The following is a 12,272-nucleotide window of genomic DNA, read 5'->3' on the forward strand; positions in this document are numbered from 1 at the left end:
TAGCTCATACTAACATATTATTCTTAAAACATGTGTCAGTCATGCAAACCCGTGTTCCAGAACCCTTGTGCTCTGGGGCCTCCCAGCTACAACAGACATTTTGCAGAGACCAAATTGTACCACATACACCATCATTTTTAACCTGAGTGTCCCTTAAGAGTCTTCACATAGCTCTGAAGACAGTTCATTCATCAGAGGAAGGAGACAAGCAGACTTGCCTTTAAACAAGGTGAAGAAATATTGTTTTCACAAATGTTTTCACAATTTTTAAAAAATTTAGACTGAACTGCAATTTTTTGGTAAACTCTAGAAGATTTATGGAGATATTACCAGGAATTTAAAAAAAAAAGCATAACAACAATACAAGGTGAACAGACCATAACTTTATTGGAGATATACTCAGCTACAATTATTACAAAAAACTATTAAAGGTAATTGTGATCCATAAGGTGCAGATTGCAAACTTCTGCAGCATGATTACAGTATGAATGAATTACATTTTATGTCCCTTAAAGACAGCTGCAGCATGTGATGGTAAATATTTTATTGTCCATCAAATTATATTTGTTATTTTTTCTACTTGATTTTAACCATCTTTTCAGTCACACTATTTACAATAAAAATGCCTGCAATTTCCAATTATTGTTCACAAACATTTTTCTCCCCAACTTGCTGCTGCAGTAAATTCTGAGTGCATCTACAAAGCAATTAAAGTAGTCTGTGGTTGCCATTCAAATAAAAGAGGGAAAACCCCAAAGACTTTATTGGATGAAAATAATTTTTAAGAATTGTAGTTAGAATTTGATAGAAGTTAATTTTAACTGCTAGTGGAGTATACTACAATGACCTCTAGATATTTGCTAACATAATTCATATTGAGTTACAGCTGATATTTAGATTACATTTGATGGTCATGAACTGTAGTGTTTAAGTAAGTTTGAAATCTAATATGAAAGTAAAGAAATTAACTTCTTGAATATAAGAGCAATTGAAAAAGGATCAATGTCAGTAATTAAGTACCAAAAATCAAAACGCTTCTTGCTTCATTAATATAAAAAATACAGAGCTTTCCATGAGAATGTGTTCATGGGGAACCCCATCCAAAACAAACCCAGAATACTGTCAGAGGCAAGTGCAGTATCACAGCAGACCACAATGCTATTTGTCATTTTTGGATTGTGTGTGCTGCTGTGACTGGGATAGAAAGAATTCATTTTCTGTACAGATAAATGCATAGAATATGTAGCATATGTTATGTCATATGCAGTAACATAAACCTCCCACATTTTCCAGTTGATGGTTCTGTATCTGCTCACAAGGAGGAAAACAAACTCTGCAACATACATACAAGCACAAAATCTTCAGGTATGTAAATGAATGCAGTTTCACTGACTAAAATGATACATCAATTTGCACCAGCTGAGGATCCAGCACCCCATCCCTGGGCCATCACTATATTCCTCCCCAGCACCCAAACTGGTTCTTGTTCAAGTTCTGTACTCGGCAGTTGCAACATACTATTGTGTAATGAGAATTAAAAATAGTAGGCTTTTTTTGTATGGACTTTAGCAGCATCATGCTGAACAAACACTTCAGAAGTCACTACTGGACACTCAGTATTCCAACTGGACAGATTTAGTTGAGGTTGACCAAATTACTAGGGGTCGGCTTCTCCCAAAAATTACATTATACGTGTAAAATGTTGGTTTGTTCAGAGATAATTACTGGAGTGTCAGTCAGAGGTCATTCTAATTTTAATTACTTCACATAACAGTAAAATGATGAAGTAGAAAAATAATAGCTTTAAAATACAATCAAGAGTTGTTACACATCTTTGTTGTATTTTTCCACGTACAGTAAAAATGCCACAGACGTTACAAATGACCTATTTAAGTTGTGCAAGTAAATGACACATTGCAGGCATTAAAAACTATCTTTTTCAAAGTCATTAAATCAGAACAGCAGCAAGGCCAAACCACATTTTTCCTCTCTGTTAAGCATTTTTTCCTTGAAATGAGGTAAAGCATGGTACCAAGTGCAATGCTTATTTGTGCTACATGAACAGAACAGCGCAAAAAAAAGCCATAAAAATAAAAACGCAGCATAGTTAGGAGGACTGTTTAAAGTACAGTATAACAGGACTTAGATAAAAAACCCCAAGGTTCATGCCAATTAACCCCCACACTATTTATGGTGAGCCTGTGTGGTTGCTTTTGAAGATGGGCTGCAACAGTCCACTCACACTTGTGCTTATAGCATGTCAAGTGATTTCTGTCCCAACCTTCAAATGATCAGATTTAGGTCTTTAATAGCATACACTGTCCAGTATCAAAATCATATCAACTGTAGGGTAAAACACACAGATGTATAACATGAAAACTAATATGGATTTTCAGCCTCAAAGGATAAATGTATTTCAATGAGGTCACACTGGAAAAAATCGCGGCATTTAGAACACATTTAAAAATGCATCAGCAGCAGAAACTACTTTATAGTCAGCCACTACACATTTCAGATGTCCAATTCACACGCTTCATCTAGTAACAAAGTGATCATTAAACTGTTCTGAAACACAGACTAGGTTCAGCTGATTTTGTCTGCACCCAAGCACTCCATAACCACTTCACTGCTAACAATTATCTGAAACCCCTGAGAATCTATAACCTTGTAACAATCACTAAGAATTTTAGGCATTCAAAAAATAACTGAAATTTTAGCTTTTCATAATGTAATTAAAACTACTTAAGACTTTCTAGATGGTCTGATTTAATCTGCTGATTGATGTCTGGCCAGAAACACAGAATTGTTGACATCAGTAATCATGAATTTTCACTACAAAACTTCAGTCCTACCACAAAGAGCAAATAGCTTAAATCAGTGACCTTTTTTTTTTTTTTTTTTTTTCAGTTTTTTTAAGCAACTAATGCAAAGCAATTTACATTTGAGAATTTGGACTGCATGTTTTTATTGTTCCGTATCACTACACCATCTCCACTTGCAGTTCTTACACTTTCTTTCATGACTGAAGTACCAAACAAATACTATACTTTTTTATAAGCTAGTATTTTAATTCTTGGTTTGACTCCTATAACAAGCAGCTTTCAAATACAAGTCATTTTCACAGGCTGGAAAGTGACTCAGATAGCAAATAGATGAATTTTTGAAAACTGTATTTCAGAAAAGCTTAATGTCTGCCCCTTGTCACTAAGGCATTTATTTATTTTTTTTTTTTTTTGTTAAGAAAGCAAGAGCTGACAGTTTTTGTTTTGTTTTAGTGTGCATTTGTGAGGAAAGAAATAGGGTTTAAAAGCAGGAAATACAGTATTTGTAATTTAGTTCATAAGACACAGCATCAAGTTCAAACTATTGTGCTGGAAAACGTTAAAACACCTTGCTCTGCTTTCTCAAACTTCAAGCATAATTAACAGGGCAAAATTGCAGCAAACCTCTACTGATACTGGTGGGAATACAAGACCCACAGCTTTTTTTAAAAGGTAAATTAAGAGGTATTATAGTTACAGTGCAAAAAATTAAAATTTCAAGCATAATATATAAACATAGCACCAAAACAGAAAAAAACCCAATGCATGCAAAAATAAAAAGGAAAAGAAGAGAAAAAAAGAACTGAGGTATTTAAGTGAAGAGTGCCTACAAAACTCTAATTAAAGAAGTATAGGCAAAGCCTAAAATATACAAGTATGATTTCCCCCCACGTTCCCAGTAGACCAAAACACCAATGAGCTAGTTTCTCTAAATTAAGGACCTAAATCACAGATGTATCAAAAGTACGGCAGTTATATCTCAAACATCAACTTTCATGTTATTTAACAGCACAGCTTTGGTAGATGAAATATGCATGCAACTCTGAAAAGTACAGTAAGAAATTTACGTGGAAATATCTCTAAGTGTAAAGGTGCTCTGTTTGTTAAATACGTAACCAATTGACTATAAAATCTGCAGCATATCTTAGGTGTGATATGTCTAAGGTTATTTTGTTAGTGACAGTTTGCACTGTGCAATTATTTGTTGCTGTTTCCAGTATTGGAACTATCTAGCTTGCTTGCAGGTTTGTGTAAAATTGGAATTTTAGCCAAAGACCATATTTCATTTATGGTATAAAAAAAACTGTAGACTAACCACCTCCTCAGAATTGTTAAAAATAACCTAATTACATATATATGAATATAATTTCTATTATAATCCTGTAATAAGTCACAGCTATAGTAATGAGTTGTACTGTAAATATAGAGCTGTATCATTGTAAAATGCATAAGAAAATGAAGGGAATGTAAAACAGTTTGTTCCAAAAAAGATCAGAAATTAAAGATTATTAATGAGGGTTTATTTATTTTTAAGGCAAGAACCTTTTTTTTATGCAAGACTGTGTGTGGCATAAGGAAACCGAAGTTTCACTCTACCAGTATGCCAGCCATTTCAATTAAAATCTGTCCCTACCAAATAAGTGCAATAATGATTGGGAATGCCATCTTAATGTAAAAAGATGACGGAGAGAAAAAAAAAAAAAAAGAAAATAAAAAGGAGAATACTGGCACACTTAATCTTTCTTATACCCAATCATCCAGTACAGTTTATCAACTGCTTTATGACTGGCACTAGTGCACAGATTGAAGAATTCCAAGATTACTATATATATAAATCTAGCAACTGCATTAGGCATAAGCTCCCTGGCCTTCTAATACTAAGCAAAGCTGTACTGACAAGAAAAGTAAACCAAAAAGACCTGACAACAATTATTCTGAACACTTGCTAAATGTCATCATTAAAGCACTCTCGTGATTAAACAAAGCAGAAGTGAGGAAAGAAGACAAGATTGTGTTTGCGCAAAAAACTATAACTACAATTAGTTCCAAAATTTTATACATGTTAAATGTTTTGTTATCTATTCTGTTATCAAACAAACTTTAAATTCTGTCTTCCAATTTGTTCCTCTCAACATCAACTTTTTTTAAAAAATTTGCTTTATTTCTATGTTATTTTTTTCCCCATTTCATTTGCTTTTAAGAGGAGTCTCAGCTGTTTGGGACCTGAGGTTGATTTGCTTTGAGGCTTCGTAGTGCTCTTCTTGCTGCTGCAGATTTGGCAATCCTGTAGCTTCTGCCAACACCTTTAAACTTTCCCTTTCCTACAACTTCCACTGTAACTCTGACCTTTCCATCGTAAGTTCTTTCCGCAGGACTGCAAAAATATACACAAGAATTACTTACTGCCAAGGCAAGGTAATGTGAAATAAGAAACCTACATTCTTTTTTCTACAGAAGTTAAAGCAGTAAAATTAAACAGAAATCATTACATTTCTCAGAAAGCTATGCAAGGAAAAAAAAGAACAGTGGACACAATGATGATTAGGTTAGCTGCTTAGTGCAAAAGAAATTACAAGTACTTTGTGACATATAAAAATTCTCTATAGTTCATAAAGCACAGTTTAGAAACACTTTTTGTCAGTGTGTATGGAAGAAAGCATATTCTTACCTAAATTTGGCTGTCTCTGGCTCCATTTCCAGCAGCTCTCGCACTGGGGAACGGGGCACATTAGCAGAAAATTTTTCTATTTGGAAGAAAAAGTGAAGAACAAAATTTAGTTTTGTTCGTTTCACAGCAGATGGCACTTAATTATTAGTAATTTTTTGAAAGCTGGCAATACCTATTAGTGGCCTCATCATTGGATAGTACACTTGCCAAACCATTTCCAAAGACATTCCACTATCCATATAAATGGCACCAGCAAGGGACTCAAATATATCCCCCATGGCCTTTGGTACTTCAATGTCTTCCTCTTTTTCTTCATCTTCTTCAGATCTTCTGAGCTGTTGGCAATTAAAAAAGACAAGGGTGGGGAGACAGAAGGGGAGGGGAAAAGAGAGAAACGATTGCTTCACTTACAGTAAAACAAAAGATCTTCAGAAATGTAAACCCTCTTACATCCTACATCCTGTGATGCTTCCTTTAAGTTTTTAACTGACAACTTTCCACAGCAAAACTGTTGCTCTATTCCCCAGTGAAACCAAGTTGCTGGTTACGACATTTTTCAAGTATGGAAAAAAAAAAAAATCCCAAACACCATTGTGTACAGGGAATTTTCACACTTTGCGAATTCCTTTTGTGGTAATTCTGTAGGATTTCACCACGGGTCAGTTAATACTGGAAAGCTACCTATAACAAAGGAAGAGTTCACTCATTATATATCTCCTAAAAAGAGACTTTTAAAATCTCTTAAGACTAGTCTCTAGATGAAAGTTGCATGTATCTCACCTTACTTACCCCTAAAGACAAGCATGAAACAAGCACTAGCAAGGTAAGACATTAATAACTGAAAAACACCACCACCAGGCTGAGCTAACAGACAAATTTAGGTGTTTAAGTACAGCAAGCAGTGTATTCTTCTATGCTACCAATTTAAGACAATGATCTGTTCTCATTATCAAAAATAAACACTCAGTGTACGTCTTAAAGGTCTTGAGCTAATCTAATCCTTTACTAAAATACTTTAAACATGTAATATGCATTTGCCTAACACAAAAAAAACTTCCTAACTTGAAAACAAAGATTTTGACCATTATGCTACTCAACCTGAAGAGAAATAAGTTTCTGCCAGTCTTCTCCCCCAGCAGCTACCCTCTCACTCCATTTGGAGTTAAAATCCAATTCAGTCTTCTTAAGAGTGACCATAATACTTCATAAATGTGTTCCACCCAATATTTCTACCTGAGGCAAATCACACAAGTAGTCAGACCTGACACATACAGCAATACAAATGGGAATTCTGACATTAAAAACCAAGTTCAACTGTTTTGAATAGGGTATTTCATACCAAGTGTAAACTGAAGCACTTTTGCATTATACTGAAATAACAGGAGAGAAACTAAGAGCTGTAAGGCAAGGGACAGATGTTTCATGAGTGAGATTTGAAAAAACAGAAAAGCAGATGACGTGGAGACACACATGGAAACCAGTCTAGCTGGCATGAACTGCAGAAACAAAGACTCTTACATTAAGCGATGAAATAAGAGTTTCAGTAATTCAGTGCCAGACCAAGATAGGGAGCAGGCGTAGGGAGAGTGAAACAAGGATTTTATTTGAAACAGCTATCACACTATTTGGTCGCAACTTTGGTGAAAGTTTCTTTTTGCATACTTGCAAAAACTGAACAAAGCAAAAAGCAACACTGTAAGCTATGAAAACAAATTCCTAGCCTTTTCACTCATATTTTGGAGAAAACAAGAGAAGAGTTTAATTCTCTAAGGTAATTTATATTATCTAAACTTCAGTGACAAATTCTTATTCAACCATTTTTCCCTTAAAACACAGTTTTCAATCTGCAACAGAATGCAAGGGCTGTGAACACATGTGACTGAAATATTTTTACTCCTTAAGTTTTAAACTGTCTATCAGAAAAAAAAAATTACTAAATACAAAAATAGCATGCTTATTTAGTACTGGCATGTTGTCAGAGTATTTTTTAAGAGATTGGTCAGTCTTTCAGAAGACAAATTGTTAAGGACATCTTCTGGGTAACACTTTTTAAGAAGGATTATGAGAAGTCCATCTCTTCCAGATACTTATTAGAACTTGACTCACAAGGTCCTTTCTCTCACAGTCGTCCTAACCAGATTATGTAAATAAATTACTTTTACCACATTCTCCAGAATAGAGAGGTTCATTATCATCAGCTTTCCTGCACAGCACAAAATATGACCTGTGTTTGCAGGTCTTCAGTGAAACTATTTTTCAAGTGGCTTACTTGAAAGATGAATATAAAGTTTCCCTGGCTAGCAGAATGCCTTTAGCAGCATGTCAGACTTACTTGAGTATAGGGCAGTATCATCTCCTCCAGTAGAGACAATAAAAAAACCTCAGAAATCTCTTGTCAGTGCACTACATTTAATAACTCCAGCATTGTGCCATGGTAGCTTTGTTCATCGTGTTGTATGGATACCCTATCCTGAGTCAGCACTACATGATTCAGTAACTTCACCACAATTTCATGTTGTAGTAGTGCTTCCTATCAATTGGTGAAAGCAGCAAGCTAAGTGTGTCCCACATTGTTCCAACAACACAAGAGCAACACTACAACTAAAATCAAGTACCATAGAAAAACCTAGAGGCAAATGGCTTTCAAATTAATTAATTTTTGTAAATTCTAATTGATTTTATACTTTCTGAAGGCTGTATTTTACTTTGCATATTACATCCTTTTAGTACTGAGAGCCTGCTTCTTTGGCTGCTGTGTGCATAAAACATTACAAAAATGCTAAGAAATCCAGTGACATGCTTCAAATCAGATACTAAACATATTTCTTCTACTTCCACTAACCTCAGAATCCATTCCTTGCATTTCATTCTTTTCCATTTGAAACTGCACAAAGTCATCAATAACATGAAACAGTTCAGGAGAGACAGCTTTGAAGTACTTGTGGTAGTCATACTTTACAGCTAATGATGCAAAAATGGTATTATTGACTAGAGCAGATCGTAGGTCAGTAAGAACTCCTGGAGAGTGTTGCCGTGGGTCTTCATAAAGGTGCTTGGTTATGAGGTAGTCCAAAATTGCATCTCCCAGGAATTCTAAGCGCTGGTAACAATCTTAAAGCATTGGAAATAAAAGAATGTACAACACCACAATTAAGTTTAACACACACATCCTTTCCAGGCTTTCTGGGTAAGAAGTTTGGTACAGTGCCATGTAAATTCCACAGACTAACCAATGCTCAGAGAAGACAATCTGCTTTTTAAAAGAAGTATCCCTGTGCTTAAAAAGATTGCTAATGAAATACTAAAAAGGAGAAATCAGGAAAGCCGGGGCTATATCTAATAATAAAGTTAATTTTGAACAAAATATTAATCTGGCAGCTAGAAAAACAGTTGTTTATAATCAATTAATGTTTTTACTCAAGACCTTCATGTGCTGAGAAATATCAAAAAGTAAGTTTAAGAGATTCTGCCAGCAGGCTGATCTGAAAAATGTAACAGTTAAAAAAAAAAATAAAGTAAGAACAACTAATAAAAAAATCAATGTATTAAGAGCACTTAAAACTAAAATCTGAGGTTTTTTTGTCTGATTTGTGTTAAGACACCTTCAACAAAGATCCCTATTTAGGATATGTCTTTTACACTGGAAATTAAAATTGTCAAGCCTTTGATTTTTGGCAATTGACAGGGGCCATGGGAACAGAGAGCTAAGAACATCTTTTTCAGAACACAAACAAAAGCAAAAACTCTCTTGAATGCAAATACAGGTAGGCTGAGAAAGAAGAAGACAAACCACTAAAGAAGTTCCATGAGAGTGAACTGACTAGCATTAAGTTGCTTTTACAGCAGCTGAATCTAAGACACTGCCAGATCTCAACTGTTAGCTACTCCTTAAAGAGAAAAAGTCACAGGCAACAGATATTCACAGTTGTCTCACTTGGTAAAGAGAAAATGAAATAAAAAGTTTTCCTACAGTTTCAACAATGTAATTTTAACCAGACACTATGCCTCAAGTAGTGTGTATATATATTTATATTATATATATTTATATATATTTATGTATGTCTAAGAATGAAGGAATAATTTACTTTCAATACGTTTTGTAAAATATTTGTAAAAAGTAAATATGTATGTGGGTAATATCCCCTACAAGGAAAAACCAAAGGAGCACTTCTGTGTTTTGTCAAAACTGTTTCTCAATGTAGAAGCATTTCAAAATTACTTATTTCTTTAATGGAAGCAGAGCTTTATCTCTCCTTGGAACAAGGGCCCAATTTTTCCCCTATGGGGAAAAATTCAGACTGCTGATTGCAAAGACATTCACCAATCACTAAAAGTAGGGTTGGAATTTTACCATGGTTTGCTTTTGATTGCATATTATTGTAGGAAAATATGCACGTTTTAGAATGAACAAATATTACATTAATTAATATAAGCAAGAGCAATTAAAGATTGCAGAAATATGACATTGTGTACAGAAACATTAAATGTTAATCTGAAACCAATATTTAGTCTGATTTAGTCAATTACTTCAAATTTTGGTTTTAAATATTTACTCAATAAAATGCCTAGACTTAAATTAAGACTTTGAATTCACAGCTTCAAAGGGAAGTTTCCACATTCTGCACTCCAGTAGACTATCCAGCTAATAAAAGCTGTAGTCTACAGTTCATACTCAGAAGTACAGACAAAGTGTAATTCTTGGGATTCAATTACAGAACAAATCTGCTAAATATATTTGGAAAATATGACTGCTATTTCCTGAAGTACATGGCAATTTTCCAGAGTTCTACAAGAACTTATTTCCATTAAATGAGGATCTAACGTCAGTCATACACAGCTAGTGATAGAGCATTTATCACTGATGCTGTTTCTCAAAACTTGGTGAGGCCTCAGTAAATATACTTTATCTGCATCAAATCAAAATCTAAATAATCACTGAGATAAACTGAGCAAGTATTCCCCTCCAAACAGTGAACAAAATAATATTTTTTAAAATAATGTATTCCAAGACTATTGTAACATGTAATGTCTAAAAAAAAAGACCATATATAGGAACACAAGATACTACTTCTCTTGCTTTTGCAACATGGAGAAAAAACTAGAGCTTTTTGAAACAACTTACCAGTAATGGTATTATAATGGTAAGAGGCATGAGTAAATGCCTGAAGAAGATAAGCCTTGTTCTTAAAACTGTAATTTATTTTCTTCTCAAAGTTTTCAAAACCAGAAATAAGGTGATTAAGGGTTTTTTCAGCATCTGGGTGATCAAACATACACCTTGGTGGAATCTTCAAACAGCCATACTCCAGGTCTTTACACAGAGAAGGCTCTGAATTAGCTACAGAAGCAGAAATAGAATTTGGTGAAAGATTTTTCTCCTCACTGTTACAGTTCTCTCTGGTAGGAGATGGAGTGCCTTCCCAATCAGTCTTTTTAATTACAGGGAGCACCTTCAGCCCCAACGAACACAGGAAAAGCTGAGCAGCTCTTTCACCACAGCTGGTCAGATAGCAGCCCAACAGGGCTTCCACGCAGTCTGCAATGCTCTTGTCAGCAATACACTGCTCTGTATGCAAGTCATAGGAGATGGACTGCTTTCCTGCATCAACACCACAGTTTTCTTCTGATGGATTCCAGAAGCCCACTACAAAATCATCCTCTTCAACAGCCTTGCTAGGATCCAGATAGCACATAGCATCCCAAGAGCTATAGTCAAAATCATCAAAATCTGATGAACACTGAACATTACCCATGGATGACTTTTTGGGTGCTTTCCATTCATAGTTTGAATCAGTGGTTGAAAAGTGTGAGAGTGAAATTTTCTTCACAAAAGCGCCTGATCCCATTAACATATTATCAATGAATTTGATATGCTCCTGATCATACTCCAGAAAATCATCTTCAAAGTCTGTTTCTTCCTTGGGCAACCTCCACATTAGGTCTTCGTTCTCTTCATCATCATTATAATCATCAAGTTTACCATTAGCCAACATGTTTTCCTTTGCCTATGAAAGAACACAAAAAAAAAAAAAAAAAAAAAAAGTGCTGAAGAAGGAAATGAGATACTTTTACTGCAAAAAGATCAGAAAAGCAGGACTTAAGAAGTATCTCCTAATAATAATTCAGATTTATTTATGTCCCTAAGTAGACTGTCTGATCAGATGCACAATACAACTTCAACTTACATAAGGACTGGAATAATTGTCCTGGAATACAAACTCTTTTTTACTAACCTTTGTTACTAACCATGTGTTCTACACCTAGCACATGCATTTCATAGAAACCTGTGCTTGTACTTGAATGTGAGGCACACACAATGAACTTTATATCCATTAAATATTATACAGTTGCACACCAAAGCAAACAACAGAAAATTCTAAATTAACAAATTCTGTAAAAGGAAGTTCCAGGTACATTCTTCTCTCAAGCTGCTAAGTAAGGCTATTACAAATGCTGAATCAATGCAGTTTTGAAGATTTTTTTTTCAACATCTTTCTATATGGAAAATGCATTTAGTGGGTTTTTTTTCAGGTTTTTTTTACTGGCTATACTTCTAGCCCAAACTAATAAAAGGCAAAATTGTCATCAATTTTCTAATACTTAGGCACCCACAACAGCAAAATTAATTATGTCTTATGTCTTTTCCCTCTTCACATTGAACAAATTGGCATGGACTGACATAAATTACAAATTGAACACAACTATTCCCAAACTATATAATTCTTTACAATTTACCATGGCCCCTATCCAGGAAAGCACTTAAACATATTAGCTAAATGCAT

The 12,272-nt window shown here is 34.6% G+C and overlaps 1 protein-coding gene across 1 annotated transcript in view; it reads right to left on the reverse strand.

The window, feature by feature from the left end:
- Nucleotides 1-363: 363 nt before the first annotated feature.
- Nucleotides 364-12,272, reverse strand: part of DICER1 (dicer 1, ribonuclease III) — a 61,959-nt gene continuing 50,050 nt past the window's right edge. The window contains exons 25-29 of the mRNA XM_056492462.1: nt 10,613-11,495; nt 8,333-8,601; nt 5,663-5,825; nt 5,491-5,566; nt 364-5,196 (exon numbers count right to left, since the gene is read on the reverse strand). Of these exons, the coding sequence (XP_056348437.1) occupies nt 5,031-5,196; nt 5,491-5,566; nt 5,663-5,825; nt 8,333-8,601; nt 10,613-11,495 (1,557 nt within the window). The 3' untranslated portion in view covers nt 364-5,030. The remainder of the gene's footprint in view (nt 5,197-5,490; nt 5,567-5,662; nt 5,826-8,332; nt 8,602-10,612; nt 11,496-12,272) is intronic.

Source organism: Oenanthe melanoleuca, chromosome 5 (genome assembly GCF_029582105.1).
Source record: "Oenanthe melanoleuca isolate GR-GAL-2019-014 chromosome 5, OMel1.0, whole genome shotgun sequence".
Classification (NCBI taxonomy): Eukaryota; Metazoa; Chordata; class Aves; order Passeriformes; family Muscicapidae; genus Oenanthe; species Oenanthe melanoleuca.